General features: G+C 31.9%; 1 protein-coding gene and 1 non-coding gene across 2 annotated transcripts; both read left to right on the top strand.

Annotated features, from left to right (window-relative positions):
• The first annotated feature begins 1,522 nt into the window (after window positions 1-1,522).
• LOC101259151 (SUN family protein SUN16) lies at window positions 1,523-7,762 on the top strand. Its single transcript, NM_001366876.1, has 8 exons — window positions 1,523-1,598; window positions 1,771-1,816; window positions 2,922-3,029; window positions 3,690-3,971; window positions 4,928-5,128; window positions 5,634-5,714; window positions 6,039-7,023; window positions 7,466-7,762. The coding sequence occupies exons 3-8, from the start codon at window positions 2,955-2,957 to the stop codon at window positions 7,495-7,497; spliced, it is 1,656 nt and encodes a 551-aa protein (NP_001353805.1). The 5' UTR covers window positions 1,523-1,598; window positions 1,771-1,816; window positions 2,922-2,954; the 3' UTR covers window positions 7,498-7,762.
• A 3,692-nt stretch (window positions 7,763-11,454) lies between these two features.
• On the top strand, window positions 11,455-11,653 carry MIR395a (microRNA MIR395a). The gene has a single exon (NR_107996.1). It is a non-coding gene; the product is annotated as a microRNA MIR395a (primary transcript).
• Window positions 11,654-14,849: the final 3,196 nt, after the last annotated feature.

Here is a 14,849-nt window from a genome sequence, read left to right on the forward strand (position 1 = left end):
ACTCTTCCTACCAAAAACGACTTCATATTCAAAATTTGAAATCAAGATCTTTGATTAATTTAAAGGGGGAAAACGTAATATCGTAAGACATGTTATTTTACCTGAAATTTGACTATTAATATCTAATTAGTGACAAATTCCTTCAATTATATAAATTAATATTTACATTTATATACATATTGAATGTATGATGTAAAATTTGAAATAAATTTTGAAAATCATATACAAGTTGTGATTTAATAATAGTAATTTATTATTTCATATATCTTAGTCAGAATGATCCAAGAAGGAATAAAACAAACATTAGCTGTTTTTAGGACATACAAGTCAAAAAAGCCAAATATAAATCGAATAAATATCCAAAAAAAGTGTAAATTCCTTTTTTTTTTCTCTCTTATAAAACAGTTTCTTTTTCGATAATTCAATTAAATATTATTCCAGCTATACAAAAGAGAAGATAACTTTAAATATGCCAATGACTAATATTTCAACTTCAAATTTATAAGATAAGTTTTAAATTCATTTTAAGGTTATTATCAATATATATATGGCAAGAATTATTTTTGAGACCATTTTTTAAATTCATTTTAATGTTATTATCAATATATATATATATATATATATGGCAAGAATTATTTTTGAGACCATCTTCATATGTATATATGATGTATCGATATGCATATAATAATATCCTGCTATTGTATAAATAGTATATAATCATGAATAAATAATGTATAATTATGTATCAAAGATGTATATACTTTGTGTTATTTACATAATGTATTAATAATGCATTATTTATAGTATAACTATGTATCCAAGATCAAAGATGTGTATATGCATTATTTATACAATAAAATATACATTGGACACTCATTTATTTTCTATCCAAACCAACTCAAATCTCTTTTAAACAATTTCAAAATTTAGATCTGAGCTCATCTCGATGTTTTGAGTCGATTGAAATGTTAGTCCCATAGAAGTTTTAGTACTGATTAAGTTTCGATATTGGGCCAAAATATGAGACCTCAATCATTTGGACCAGGATTTAACTTTCTAGTTAATGAAATGGAGTTCTTTACAATAATAGCCATAGCCCATACTGAATCGAATTTTTTTTTTTTTTTTTGTTATTCAATATACATAAATTATATACTAATTATACACAATTTAACACATATTATACATATGCAAGAAAATTAATTTAAATCCCATAGCTAAGGCTATACAGAGAGAAAAAGGAAAATTGTATGATATAACAATTTAAGTCCACTAATTATCAGTTTAGTAATACTTTTAAATAATTATAAAAGCTACATTTTTATTTTATAGCAAATTTTTCCTATATGTATATACATAGTGACTATATTTTGAAATTTCATAAACGACTATAGTTTGAAATAAAATTCACTTTTTTTGGCATTTTGGATAATTTCAAATATCTTGAAAACTGAAACAAACAAAAAAAAATTACACAGAGGCTACAGTGACAGTACCAAATTTCCAGGTGTTTTTTGAAAAAACAAACTTTACCCTGCTTGTTGTTGAGTGCCGTTTGTCTCTTTACTCTCTTCTTCTTGAAGATGAGCAAAGAAATGGTGAATTCTCTCTCTTCATAACTTCATACTTATCTATGAACTCATTTTTTCAGATCTTTCAGTAAATAAAGTTTGATTTTTTTAGCTGTTTTTTTTGGTTGTATGTACTTTTTCTCTTGACCCTTTTCATTTTTAGACATCTTTTTGCTAAATTCATTTTTATTTCTTGCAGTTAAACAAGGGTTTTTGTTAAAGTTACAATCTTTGCTCTGTTTGAGGTAAGTTGTAGATCCAATGTACTTCAGGTTTTGATTTATAATGTTGGATTCTTGAGCTTACTCTGAAGCTAATGGAGAATACTGATTGCATTTTCTTTTTGTTGTAAAATAGTTAGAGGTAATGTTTGTTACTTATATGTGCAAGGTTTAATCTCTGTTTACTCAACTTGTTTCAACATTGTTGCATTTGGGGCTCTGATTTTATTTTGAAATTGGATGTCCTCAAAGACTATGAAGCTTGGACTCTCCAAAGTTGTTGCTTACCGGTGTCGGATTTTCCAAAAAATTGTGTATTTTTGGAGTGTCTGACATGCAACTATTGATGTTCCCGAAGAGTCGGAGCAACATAGCTGAAAGATGTAGCTGGAGTGCTTTGGTGGTAGGGTTTTCTGCTGCAGGGTATTGCTACACTTGCTAAATTTCTTAGGAATTAGATAAAAATATCACCTTGTTGGTTTCTTGTGTATCCATTTTATTGGATTTTCAATCCAATGTGTTATAGGTGATACCAGGGTTAGAGTAATTTAAGCTTTCCCTTCTCCATTCCCAAGCCACAACGGAGGATAGGAACACAACTAGAGGCGAATCCAAGATTAAACATCTATTGGGCTCAATCTTTAAGATTTTTAGTGTCCATTATTGTTTTGAAATTATGGGTTCAGACCTTCTATCTTAGTAAACTTTTGCATATAAGTTTACGTTGCGCATCAAAGTAATGGGTTCAGATGAACCCAGTGTTTGCAGGCTTGCTGCATCTGCCCCTGACACAACGAAGGAAGTTTCTGTATTACACTCATTAAGTCTGCCAAGCATCTGATTCTCCTCTACTGGAAGAGATTCTTTGTATAGTCCCCATTGGATAGGTGTTGAATTCATGAATGTTACATGAGAGAAGATCACTTGAGATGGTTTGGTCATGTCCACGTCGATATCTAGATGCACTAGTTTGTATGTGTGACCATAGTTAGTGAAAATGTTACATGTGATGAGGTAAACTCAAATCACATGGTAAAAAGTTGTCTGGAAAACCTGAATCTTTTGGAATCCATGCATGTGCTTACTCGATATAGAGCTCTTTTGAACCTTCCAGACTTATTATTCACAGGTTCTTACGTTGTGGGCAATCAAACTTATTACTATGGGAAAATCTCCTGGAAAGTGGCTCAGGTCATTGTTGCCAGGGAAAAAGTCTTCCAAATCTGGCACATCAAAGGTAGGAGATATGATCCTATTTTGTTTTGAATTGAATTATCCCTCTGGTTCTGCCTTTTTCTTATTATCTGCCTGCTTTGTAGTAAAGTGGATTTGTCCATATTTCTTTTTGGTTTGTCAAGAGTTGAAAGCTAGTTTTGTACTTCTGTTTGTGCGAAATTGCTACTACTTTATTGTTCAGTGGATTCACTAGTAGCTAACATTTTGCTCTTTCTGCAATAGAAGTGGATAAGGTTTATACTGAGAAATGTAAAATTGGTGCCATTAGAATTTTTCTCATCTCATCAGAACAATAAAAATTAAAATTGTTGCCTGGAGAACCTTCATGGCGTAAGGCCATAACCCATGGTAGTACTTTTTGGGAGTGGACATTCTTTTGAGGCAAGCCATAAGGCGAGCTGTCTACTTACTTTGGTGAATAACATTCATGAAAATGAACCTTGTGTTCTGCCCTAATGTCAATACCTATGGTCGCTAGCCACGAAAACAGTATTATCATCACAATGCAATAAACTTGAACAGGGCAACTAGTAAATGATATGTTTCTTTGAGAGCAATTTTCCACAAGCATTACTTGTTTCTGCTTATCTTCCTATGTGGGGTTTATTTTATTCATATTATTTCTATTAAGTTATTTTAATCTCTGTTTCTTTCTTTAAAGAAATCTTCAAATGAGAAAGCATCTGTAATTTCCACCAATGCGGCATTGTCCGGTTCGTCTGTCCATCTGCCATTGATATCTGAACCAGTTGCTTGTAATGCTGGTGGAATAAAAGAAGACTCGAACTTTGAGAAAGGAGGGGTCACTAATGAGGTGATTCTCCCTTCTATCGAGCGAGATGGAGACGAACAGAATACTTGTCTTACCTTACCTGAGGATACTGAGAAAATGAGGCTTGAGCAAGCAGCTACAAAGGCACAAGCTATTGTTAGGGGTTATCTGGTAATTACTTTACCATATTGATTTACTGGTGTCTTAAAATATTATTGTTTTTTTGTGTTTTTATTACAATTTGAGGAATTATGTTTGTTTTCGGCAAGCTTTGTCTGCTACCTTTTGATGTCTTCCCCTTCCACTTCAATATTGTGGCAGCGAGTTACTTTCACAGCTTTTTACTCTACTATGCTTGTTTCTTGTGGTTAATGAATGTACGAGCTGATTTTATTTCTATTATTCTTTCAGCCAACATATATGAATAGGTTTTGATTTCTGTTTAAATGGTTAGAGACAACTGACAACTGTTAGATGTTTAGAGACTGGAAGTTGTAGCATCTGCTAGTTTTTCTCTTAGTTTAACCTAAACAAGACATGCAATTGTCCATGTTTGTTTAGTAGGGTTTGTCTATATAAACTATTCTTTTGCACAAAGGTGCGGAATGCCGGAATTTTTTTGAATATTTTACAAGTCTATATTGTAAAGATGTGAACAACTTCCTAAGAATGGAAGTTATGCTACATTAAAATTGCTAGAAAATGATCTCTTGTGAGTCATAAATCTTGGAAAATGACTATCATCAGCAAGCTCTTATACTACCCACAAATGGGTTTACCAGTAGCTCCAAAGTCACTTTGAATCTACGCGTTGATAACATTTGGATTCTTGCAACCCTTGAAGGTCTTAATGGTTTTCTTGATAATGTTCACCGAATGGCTTTGAATAGTGCTTTCCCGATGAGATCCATTTTTGACTTTATGTGACTAATACTTTAACATTTTCTCTGTTCATGTGTTTCCTTAATTTTGCAAATGATGTGAGTGTTATGGAAGGACTTTACTACTTACATCTGACATGATCTTGCTAACTTTGATGTTTAAGAACATTTTCTATGACAATGGGCTAATATCTAATTTAACTTGAACATTTAACCTGTACTGATGCCGATATGGTCTTTCTGAAGGCTCGCCGAGCATTTCTTAGGCTCAAGGGGACCATAAGGCTACAAGCTGCAGTACGTGGCCATCTGGTCAGAAGGCAGGCTGTTGCTACATTATACTGTATACATGGCATTGTCAAACTTCAAGCAAATATCCGTGGCCAGATTGCTAGACGTTCCAGTATTGGCTGTGAACTAATAACCAAACAAGGACTTGAAAAACAGGTAAACTACCAAACTGACTTTTTAAAATTTATTATTCCTTGTGCCCCAATTTATGTGAAGGTGTTTGAAAGAAAGATTTGAAATTTGTGTCTTGAGTCTAAACGAGCCTGAGAAATTTTTGCTGCTATAATCATTTAATCAAGGGTAAATTGGAAATTTTAAAATTGTATTGTTACTAAATATAAAAATGTCATTCTTTTCGAGACTCACTGAAAGGAAGTGCATCACATAAATTGGAACTGAGGGAGTACTTTGATCCCTCACGACATGGTGAAGGATGATGGGCTCACGCCATGTGAGCTACCCTCCAACACAACCAAATTGAGTCTTTTAATTGACTTAATGGTATCTAGTCTTATAATGATTTGAAATAACGTCTAGGAATCCATGTTATTTAGACTATATGCTGCCAAGAGTGTTCAATGTACCATTTTTTATAACTGTTCTGCTATGAGTCTTGACTTGCTCGATGGTTTATAATTTTTTCTGATACCTTCATCATTAGGATGCCAAACAATTGGATTATCAGAGAGCTAATGCATCCAAACTAGCACGGGAGCTATCCACTAACGGATTCACTACAAAGGTAAACATCAAACTTCTCACCATTATTTCTTGCTTTTTTTTAGTACTGTTCCTGCATTATCTGGACCTAGAGGGAAGAATATGCCCATAAGACAAGTGGTTATCCTTAAATAACCAAAAAAAGATACCCAGATATTGAAGTTCTGCATACGTGAAAGCTCCCCTTACTGTTAAAATTAGTATTTTTTTAGATTTGAGGCATCAAGTGCAAAAGAATGTCCCATTTGAATTTGGAAGTACCAAATTTTCTCGTTTTTACTTGGTTGTTGTTACTATAGTTGACTGATACACTGATTGAACAATCTTTCCATATGGTATGTTTCAGCTACTTGCTTCATTACCTACTGGAATGCCTCTACACCTCCATTATGGTCAAGAGGAGCCAAATTCTAGTCAGGAATGGCTTGTCCGTTGGACTATATCACAGATTTGGCAACCACGATCTAAACTGGAAACACTTCCGGGAAAAAAACATCAAAATGCTGAAGCAGACATTGCTATGTCAAAGCACAGTGTAAGGAAAGTACATTCTAAAAAAATGCAGAACGGTTCAAATCATTCCACTTCTTCGGGGTCAGAAAAGAAGAAATCAAGTCATTTGGTAAACTCTGTTCTTCAGAATCCAGGAAGTGAGATTAAGAAGGTAAAACATAGTTTAAAGAAAACGTCCAGCCCTATATTGGAAAAACCAGTTCAGTCTGAGGTTGACACTGAGCGAAAAAGGCAAAGTCATGACAAATCATCAAGCATGGCATCTGATGAACCATTGAAAAATTCAGAAGGGACAGTTGAAAATTCTACTAATGTGGCCCCACCTCCCGTAGTGGTGGACGATACTATCACTCATTTGGATATCCTTTCTGTATCTGATACTCATCACAAATCGACTACTGATGCTGCGGATCAGAAATCGATCACTGATAACAGAGAGGATGATACTCCTGTCGCGAATGAGGATTTTTGTACTAACCATGATAATAATGAAGGAAGTGAGAGCAACAAGGTTAACAGAAGAGTTTCTTTACCTGCAAAGCATGATGTCGATGCAAGTACACCCACAACAAGAAAGGTGCCCAGCTACATGGCTCCAACCAAGTCTGCTAAAGCTAAGCTGAAGGAGCAAGCCTCACCAAGGTTTGGGCAAGATGTGGCTGAGAAGAATGCCGTAACCAGACGTCATTCTTTACCGTCCCCTATGAATGGAAAGCTGAGTTCATCACCATCACCACGGGTGCAGAGGCTGGTCCAAGCTAGTGCTAAAGAAGGAATCAAGATCGACAGATCTTTATCGTCTTCAAGGGATGGTACTGGTGAGTATTTAAGTCAACTCATTCTCTTCGTCCATTTCAATATGTTTGTCTTAGTTTGGTTAGACGCAGACTTTTGAAACAGACGAAGTAGTTCACTCTGTGGAGTATGAGTATTAAAACATACAAATAAGATCCATGAGAACAGTAGAGGCAAGAGAACATTCTAGAAGATGGAACCTTTGCTTTTGGTTTAGGGATCATGGGTGGGTGCTGATGATTCACCATATCTGTGGGGGAGGCGGTGGAGGAATTAGAGGACTGGTTCCAGAAATCGTAAACAAGTCACGAGTCTCCTTAAGATGACATAGTTGTGAAGTCTGCTAAATTTCTAACAGGATAAAACTTGTGCATTAATTTCAAATGATAGATGAATGTCTTGGGAACTCGTATACAATGCTTCTACTTGACGTTACACATGTAACTTTTGCCTTTACCATTTCAGATAAGATGACTCGAGCAGAATGGAAGCGGTAACTCTGCAAGAATCTCAGATGTAGCAGGAAAGTAGTACCCGAGGATCGATCACTGACAGAACAAAACTTCATTATGTCCATAATCCTACTTTTGATGTTAGAAAGGAACTAAATTATAAGATATAGATGGTGTGCCTTTTGTTGTCTTTAAATTTTGCTTGGGAAATATTGCAAGAGTTTGTACTTGCTAGACTTTAGTTATAGGTTTGTCTTGTTAAGGCTTTAGTCAGGTTGAGTTGATATAAAATGTGTGTTTTTAGGCAAAATCTATCTGTATGTTCAGTTAATGTTTTGCTTTGAAATGTTTGATTATGCAAAAAACACCAATACAAACGATTTATAGCGTTCTTACTTACCCTTCAACATGACTCGAATGCTCAATCACTTGAGCAAGCCTCGGGATTTAGCAAGTAAGGCATACTTCTCCCACTTTTTGAATGATTTCGTTTTCTTTTAGTGTCGTTGCAATCAATTTTATGTCAATATACTCATCGTTCTGTGCTTGTTGATGATTGTTACATGTTGAAACTTGGTGTGAAGATTAATTTGTTGCACAAGTACAAGCAAATAAAGGAGAATGATGCAACAATTGTTCCTAATTAAGAGTTGCAATTGATGTGAAGACATTATTAGAGGATCTTCAGTTATAAAAATGTCATGTAAACATGTTTCATTTCAAATGTATAAAAAAATTGGTTAGATTAGGAATATTGGTTGCCCTACTTGTACTCCTGTATCAATAATGGCAAATCCTAATTTAGGTTTAAGTGTCTTTTTTTTTTTTTAAATTTGAGTTTATTGGTTTGATAAAGAAAACATTTTATTTTTACTATTGATTGTACATATATGTTTTTTAAATCTGTATATTTGTTAGATTGATTAGTATTATTGGTTGATATATTGGACTTATGTGTGTTGGTTGTGTTGTGTTGTGTTATGTTATTTACGAAATAAAAGGTAAAAGAAAAAAAAGGGTACTTTAAAACTATGAGAAAGTGAATTAAAATATATGAATCCGGCTCTTTCTCCATTGCTTATCGGAAAGGTGATAACCCTTTGAAAAATTTACAATCTTTCGAAAAAGTCACAGTTTATTCAAAAAGTCACAATTTTTTAGAAAAGTCACAGCTCTTCAGAAAAGTCACAAAATTTCGAAAAGTCACCATCTTTCAAAAAGTAACAACTCTTAGAAAAGTCACAACGTGTCGAAAAAGTCACAACTGTCCAGAAAAGACACAACATTTTGAAAAGTCGCAACTCTTGATCGAAAAAAGCCACAACTCTTTATAAAAAGTCACAACTCTTCATTTCCCGTTCACATCTTATAAATCCACCGATCTAAACTTAGAATAACCTTAAAATTCATTGACTAAAATACCAAGTCAGAAAACGTACATGCATGTATGTTAACAATTATAGTAAAATACTTAAAATCCTTTTAAGAAAAAAGTTTAGAATTCAAATATCTATAAATTCCTAATATTATTTAGTCAAGTTAATTAATTTACCATGGAGATTTTTGCTTATGAAGAATCCAATTTGTATTACACCTTAGGGTGCCCTGAAAATCCCCCCATAAACCTCCATAATTCTTTTGCATTTGAATTAGTAGTAATTCAATTTATTTGTGAAATTGGACATCGTTTGTATGATATTTCTGGTAAACTATACAAACACGAATGTCCACAAATCTCAACATGTTTCACAATGGAATCTCAAGATTTCACGAATCCAGAAAAGACTTATCAAGTTATACACGATCAGTTACAAAATTTTCAAGTTCCATTGATCTTCAAATTCAAAGTGATTGTTGATGAGTTGATCGAATTGGCACATAAGTATAGCCATTGTTCTGTGCTCTTTGACGATCGTTACGTGTTGGGACTTGGTGTTAAGATTAATATGTCACACATATACAAACAAATAAATGAGAATGATATAAGTAATGAAATGGCACAAACTAAGAGTTGCAAAATATGTGTAGAAGATATATTTGGATCCTCAATTATAAAGATGTCATGCAAACATATGTTTCACTTAAATTGTATGAAAAAATTGTTTGATAGGAACATAAGTTGCCCAAGTTGTACTCCTATAAATGATGGAGAATCCTAAGTTAATTGTCTAAATATAATTTTATTTGTTAAGTCTAATTAGTGCCCTTTTTCATTTGAATTTATTGGATTGATAAATGAAATATTTTTAACTTTTACTTTTGATTGTTATGATTATTGGTTAATGATGTTTATTCTGGAATATTATTTATTATTACATGAGTGATTTGTGTGTAACCTTGTTTGATTCTTTATCTCACAATACCCCTTTTGAGTTATATAGGTTTTATGGTTACTTGTTACAAAAAAAATGTGATTCCATTTTTTGAATTTAACACACAATTGTGACCAGGTTGAACCTAACCAAAATGCTTTTTTTTTTTTTTAACTCTCTTAAATTTCTTGTGTCATGAAGGATATGTGAATTTGCATGTATTTAAAAAACAAACATAAATTTTGTTCGTCTTTATCCCATCTCGCAATATTCTTCTATATATATATATATATATATATATGTATGTATGTATCCAGTATGTTTCACAAGTATCTAGTTGTATTTTTCTCAATTTTTGATAGAAAACTCTTAATTAAAATGGTAAGATATATTATTATTTGAAAATATGAGTAAAATTTAGTATATATGATCGGCATGGATGTGTGTCTAATAAAGTAGTTTTTTAGTAATTATTTCCCTAGTAGATCTAAATTAAAGCTAAACATCAATTAATATAGGGAAAATGTACAAGTACCCCCTCAACCTATGTCTGAAATCCCAGAGACACACTTATACTATACTAAGATCCTATTACCCCCTGAACTTATTTTATAAGTAATTTTCTACCCCTTTTTAGCCTACGTGGCACTAGTTTTTTAAAAAAAGTCAACCATCGTTGGGCCCACAAGATAGTGCCACGTAGGTCAAAAAGGGGTAAAAAATTATTTATAAAATAAGTTTAGGGGGACAATAGGACCTTAATATAGTATAAGTGTGTCTCTGAGATTTCAGGCATAGGTTGAGGGAGTACTTGGGCATTATCCCATTAATATAAATATTGTATAAAATACTCATATTAATCATTATTTAAAGAGACGTGCAAAGTCCAAACTGAATAAGAATGGAGGAGTAATTATGAATATAAGAAATATTGAACCTGGTCTACATTGCTATATGATCTTTAAATGTATTTAAAAGAAATTTGATATATATAATTCGAAAAAATCGTATAATAATAGTCAAATTAAAGAAACTAATTAATTTTACAAGATAGAAATTATAAGGACCAGATGAAGTATATTATATACAAATGAAAATTACTAAATTAAATAAATTTCAAATATCACAAGTTAAAACTTTGGCATAAGAAATAGCAAGTGAATCCATTACCCAAACATTAAGACATGAAAAGAAAAAAAGGGAAAAAGTACAATATGAGATTAAAAGACAAGAATAAATTACCTTTTCATATATTCTCAAACTTTAATATTACCCATATTTGTAGACACATTCAATATAATGTCACCCCATATCCTAGTTCAGACCTCACTTTCATATTTAGGATGGAATTTTCTTATAAAACAAATGTTATAAATAGGAGTGTATGTTGTGACAACATTAAACAAACAATTGAAGTGCAAGAGTATTACTACTAGCTAGTTGGAGATGATGAACAAAAATGATTTTCTAAATCTATCAAGGTGTTCCCTAGAGTTTCCTTGACCGCTTCATTAGGGCTTACTTCGTTGTTTGATGTCCTGCTGAAGTGTTTGGGGGAACTCCTGGGCTCACTCTGAAATTTTACGCAAATTAAACAAATAGAAGTGTTTGCTGATTGTGGATGATGAACGAGATAGTTCAAGTATAAATCTATCAAGGTGTTCCCTAGAGTTCCCTTGACCACTTCATGAGGGCTTACTTTGATGTTGGAAGCCTTGCTGAAGTGTTTGGGGGAACTCCCGGGTTGACTTTGAAAATTACGCAAACAAGTATATATAAATGCATGAGTACGTATTAGCTAAAGATGATGAGTACAATATTGATTCATGTACCTTTGGAGTTCCCTTGACCACTTCATGAGAGCTTAATATTTGATTGTTTGAAGTCCTACTGAAGTATTTGAGGTAACATTCGGATCTACTTTGAAAATTACAAAAAACAATTAATTAAAATCATGAAGATTGGACGTTAATTTTTGTTCTTTTATTAAACCAGAGCTTTATTTTAGCCGTATAATTATCCATTTTGAGCTACATTGTATACTCATTGGAATAAAGCTTGTAGCTAAATTTTATTGGATTTGTTTGATGTGTTGACACTTTGTTTAGTTTATTCCCGATAAAAATGATGTAGTACTTGAAAAATATTTTTTTATGATTGGAGCCCGATTAATAAGATTTTCGCTAGGGGTGTACATGAATTGAGTTGGTTCAGATTTCTTAAAATAGTAATTAAATCATTTATGTTGTGTTTTAAAATCTACAAACCAAACTAATAGATTCAGGTTATTCAACCTCGGATTTTTTCGGATTTTTTTAAATTTTCCGGGTAAAGTATTTATAATAACATGTAATTAACTGGTGTTTTAAATATTTCTTTAGTTTTTTTTTTCAAAATATAATTATCTAAGGTATTTCTTAAGAAATTAACACAAGATAATCTCTAAAATATTCAACAAAAATAACAATGAAATCATAGAAAACAAATATTGCAAATAGATAAGTCAAAATGAAAATGATTATAATTTTAAGGTATAAATCATGCTAAAATAAGTGTAAACCAATATATCTCAATGCTAAGTAAATACTGTTATGCATAAAATATTTTGTTTTAAAATTATATATATGATGTCGAGTTTGTTTTAGTGGCATCTCAAACCGTTGCTAATACCCAAATCTATGTTTTTAGTAACAAAACAAGTTGCTGCTAACACTTATAATGATCGCCACGTTGTTTGGCAACATAAGTCGCTGCTAATACCTATAATAGTTGCCACTAAAAGTAAGTTTTAGTGTCAAATCATGTCGCTGCTAATTAATACCTATTAAAGTTAAAACCAACCCAAGCTAATATAGTCGATTTTTTTTTCTTCAACAACAAACTAGCTAAGTAAAACCAAAATTACTAGTCAAATTTTTTTCGAGTTTGATTTGGTGTAATTTTTTATTCGATTTTATTTATCCCTAATTCCCGTTGTATAGAGTCCCATTTGGAAGGATAACGACGCTTCCCAGTAAGGATTTTTGAAAAAATATTATAAAAAAATAAAATAAGACAAGCTGTTGTAATTCATGAAAACATGAGGCAATATTCTTATTTGAGCTCAATTAAATTCGGATTCATGCCTGAAAGTCCCACATTGAAGGGTGGGGGTAAACGGCTTCCTAACAAAGATGACTCTGTTACGTACCAAGGGGATTCAAACTCCTTGGTTAAAGTTCTTACCACTCCACAATAACTTCAGACCTCTTGATTAAGACTCTCTAACAACACTTTATGAAATTACACGAGATAGATTGTTGTTGCATTGTTGCCTTTTTGAACTCTGGAAAAGAAATATTCCTTGATACATGTAGGATTATAATATACTTCCTAAGGTTATAATATTGAACCTGGTCTATATTGTTATCCAAGTGAAGGAAAAAAATTATTCCAAAATAAAGGGAAAACAATCCATGCACAAATTATAAGATTGACTCAACATTATATTTTTTGTTGACACCTTTCTATTTTTATACCAATTATAAAGCAAATTGGACAAGATCTAGAATAATTTTATAAAATATATATACCCCTTCTGTCACACAAGAGTCAAAGTATTTAAAAATATCGTTGTGAATTATTATATGATTCTTTAAAATTATTTAAAAGAAAATTGAAATGCATAAGAAAAAATATAAATAGTCACATTATAAGACAGTGAATTCATTATTTCCAGCAAATTGATGCAAGATTTAATTAATATCAAAGTTAAAACCTTATATATGAGAATTATGCATGTGAAACCATCATTTAAACTTGGGTTTAGTTAATATCAAAGTTAAAACCTTATGTATGAGAATTGACCACTTCATGAGGGTTTAATTACTTCGTGTTTGATGCCCTGCTGAAGTGTTTGGGGGAACTCCTGGGTTTACTTTGAAATTTACATAGATTAGTAGAAGTGGAAGAGTACTAACAGGGAGATGATGAAAGAACAATGATTCATTTCTATATATATCAAGGTATTCTCGAGAGTTCCCTTGACCACTTCATGAGGGATTAATATCTTTATTTTTGATGCCCTACTAAAGTGTTTGGGGGAACTCTTGGGTTCACTTTGAAGTATACACAAACTAGTAAACATGCAAGAGAACTAGAGTTAGATGATGAATGCAATGCTTCATTACTACATCTATCAAGGTGTTCCCGAGAGTTCCTTTAACCACTTCGTTTCTGAAGTCCTGCTGAAGTGTTTGGGGAAACTCGCGGGTTCACTCTGAACTTTACACAAACAAGTTGAAGAGCAAGAGTACAAGCTGAAAATGATGAATCCAACATGTCTATATCTATGAACATGCATGACTAATTTCTATAATTACAAAAAAAAATTAAATCTTTTTTATTGACGATGGACATGCTTCTGATTTTTATTAGAACAACTTTCACTATATGAATTTATAAGTTGGTACAAAATTATTCTAAATCAATGTATTTCATGATGATAATTGATGGTCTACTAATACTTCAAGCAACAATTAATATTATGTTATTTGATGAATATATCAATGAAAATTGCTTGATTTGACAAAGGGATGTTATTGGTGATTGAGTAACATCTAATCGTTTCAGTCCTTTTGATTTGCACTAAATTGGCTTTTAAGTTATCCTCAAGAACATCATGTAGTGTTTTTTTTGCTATGCTTATCTAGATTAACATTTTTTTTCATGTTTTTTTTGTTTCTAGACTATTATATATGTATTATGTAGTGTTTTAGACTATTGAATAATATTATGCATTTTTTTTGCAATACAATGCATTGATATATAAATAATAAATAAAAAAATATTCAAGCTTTTTCCTCTTTAATCAATTTTTAGAGCACACTAACAAAAACTCTTGACACAATTCTTAGTTCTTTTGAGTAATATTTGCACCTGATGAATCACACATTTTATTATTTTTTTCTTCAAATCATGATATTTCGATTTATTTTATTTATGTGAATAGAAGTGTATCCTAAAACACCATAACTATTCGTCAAATAATTATTTTTGTGATTTAATTTCTTATTATTTAGCAAGATTCTTATTTATAACTATTAG

This window comes from Solanum lycopersicum, chromosome 5, assembly GCF_036512215.1.
Source record: "Solanum lycopersicum chromosome 5, SLM_r2.1".
NCBI lineage: Eukaryota > Viridiplantae > Streptophyta > Magnoliopsida > Solanales > Solanaceae > Solanum > Solanum lycopersicum.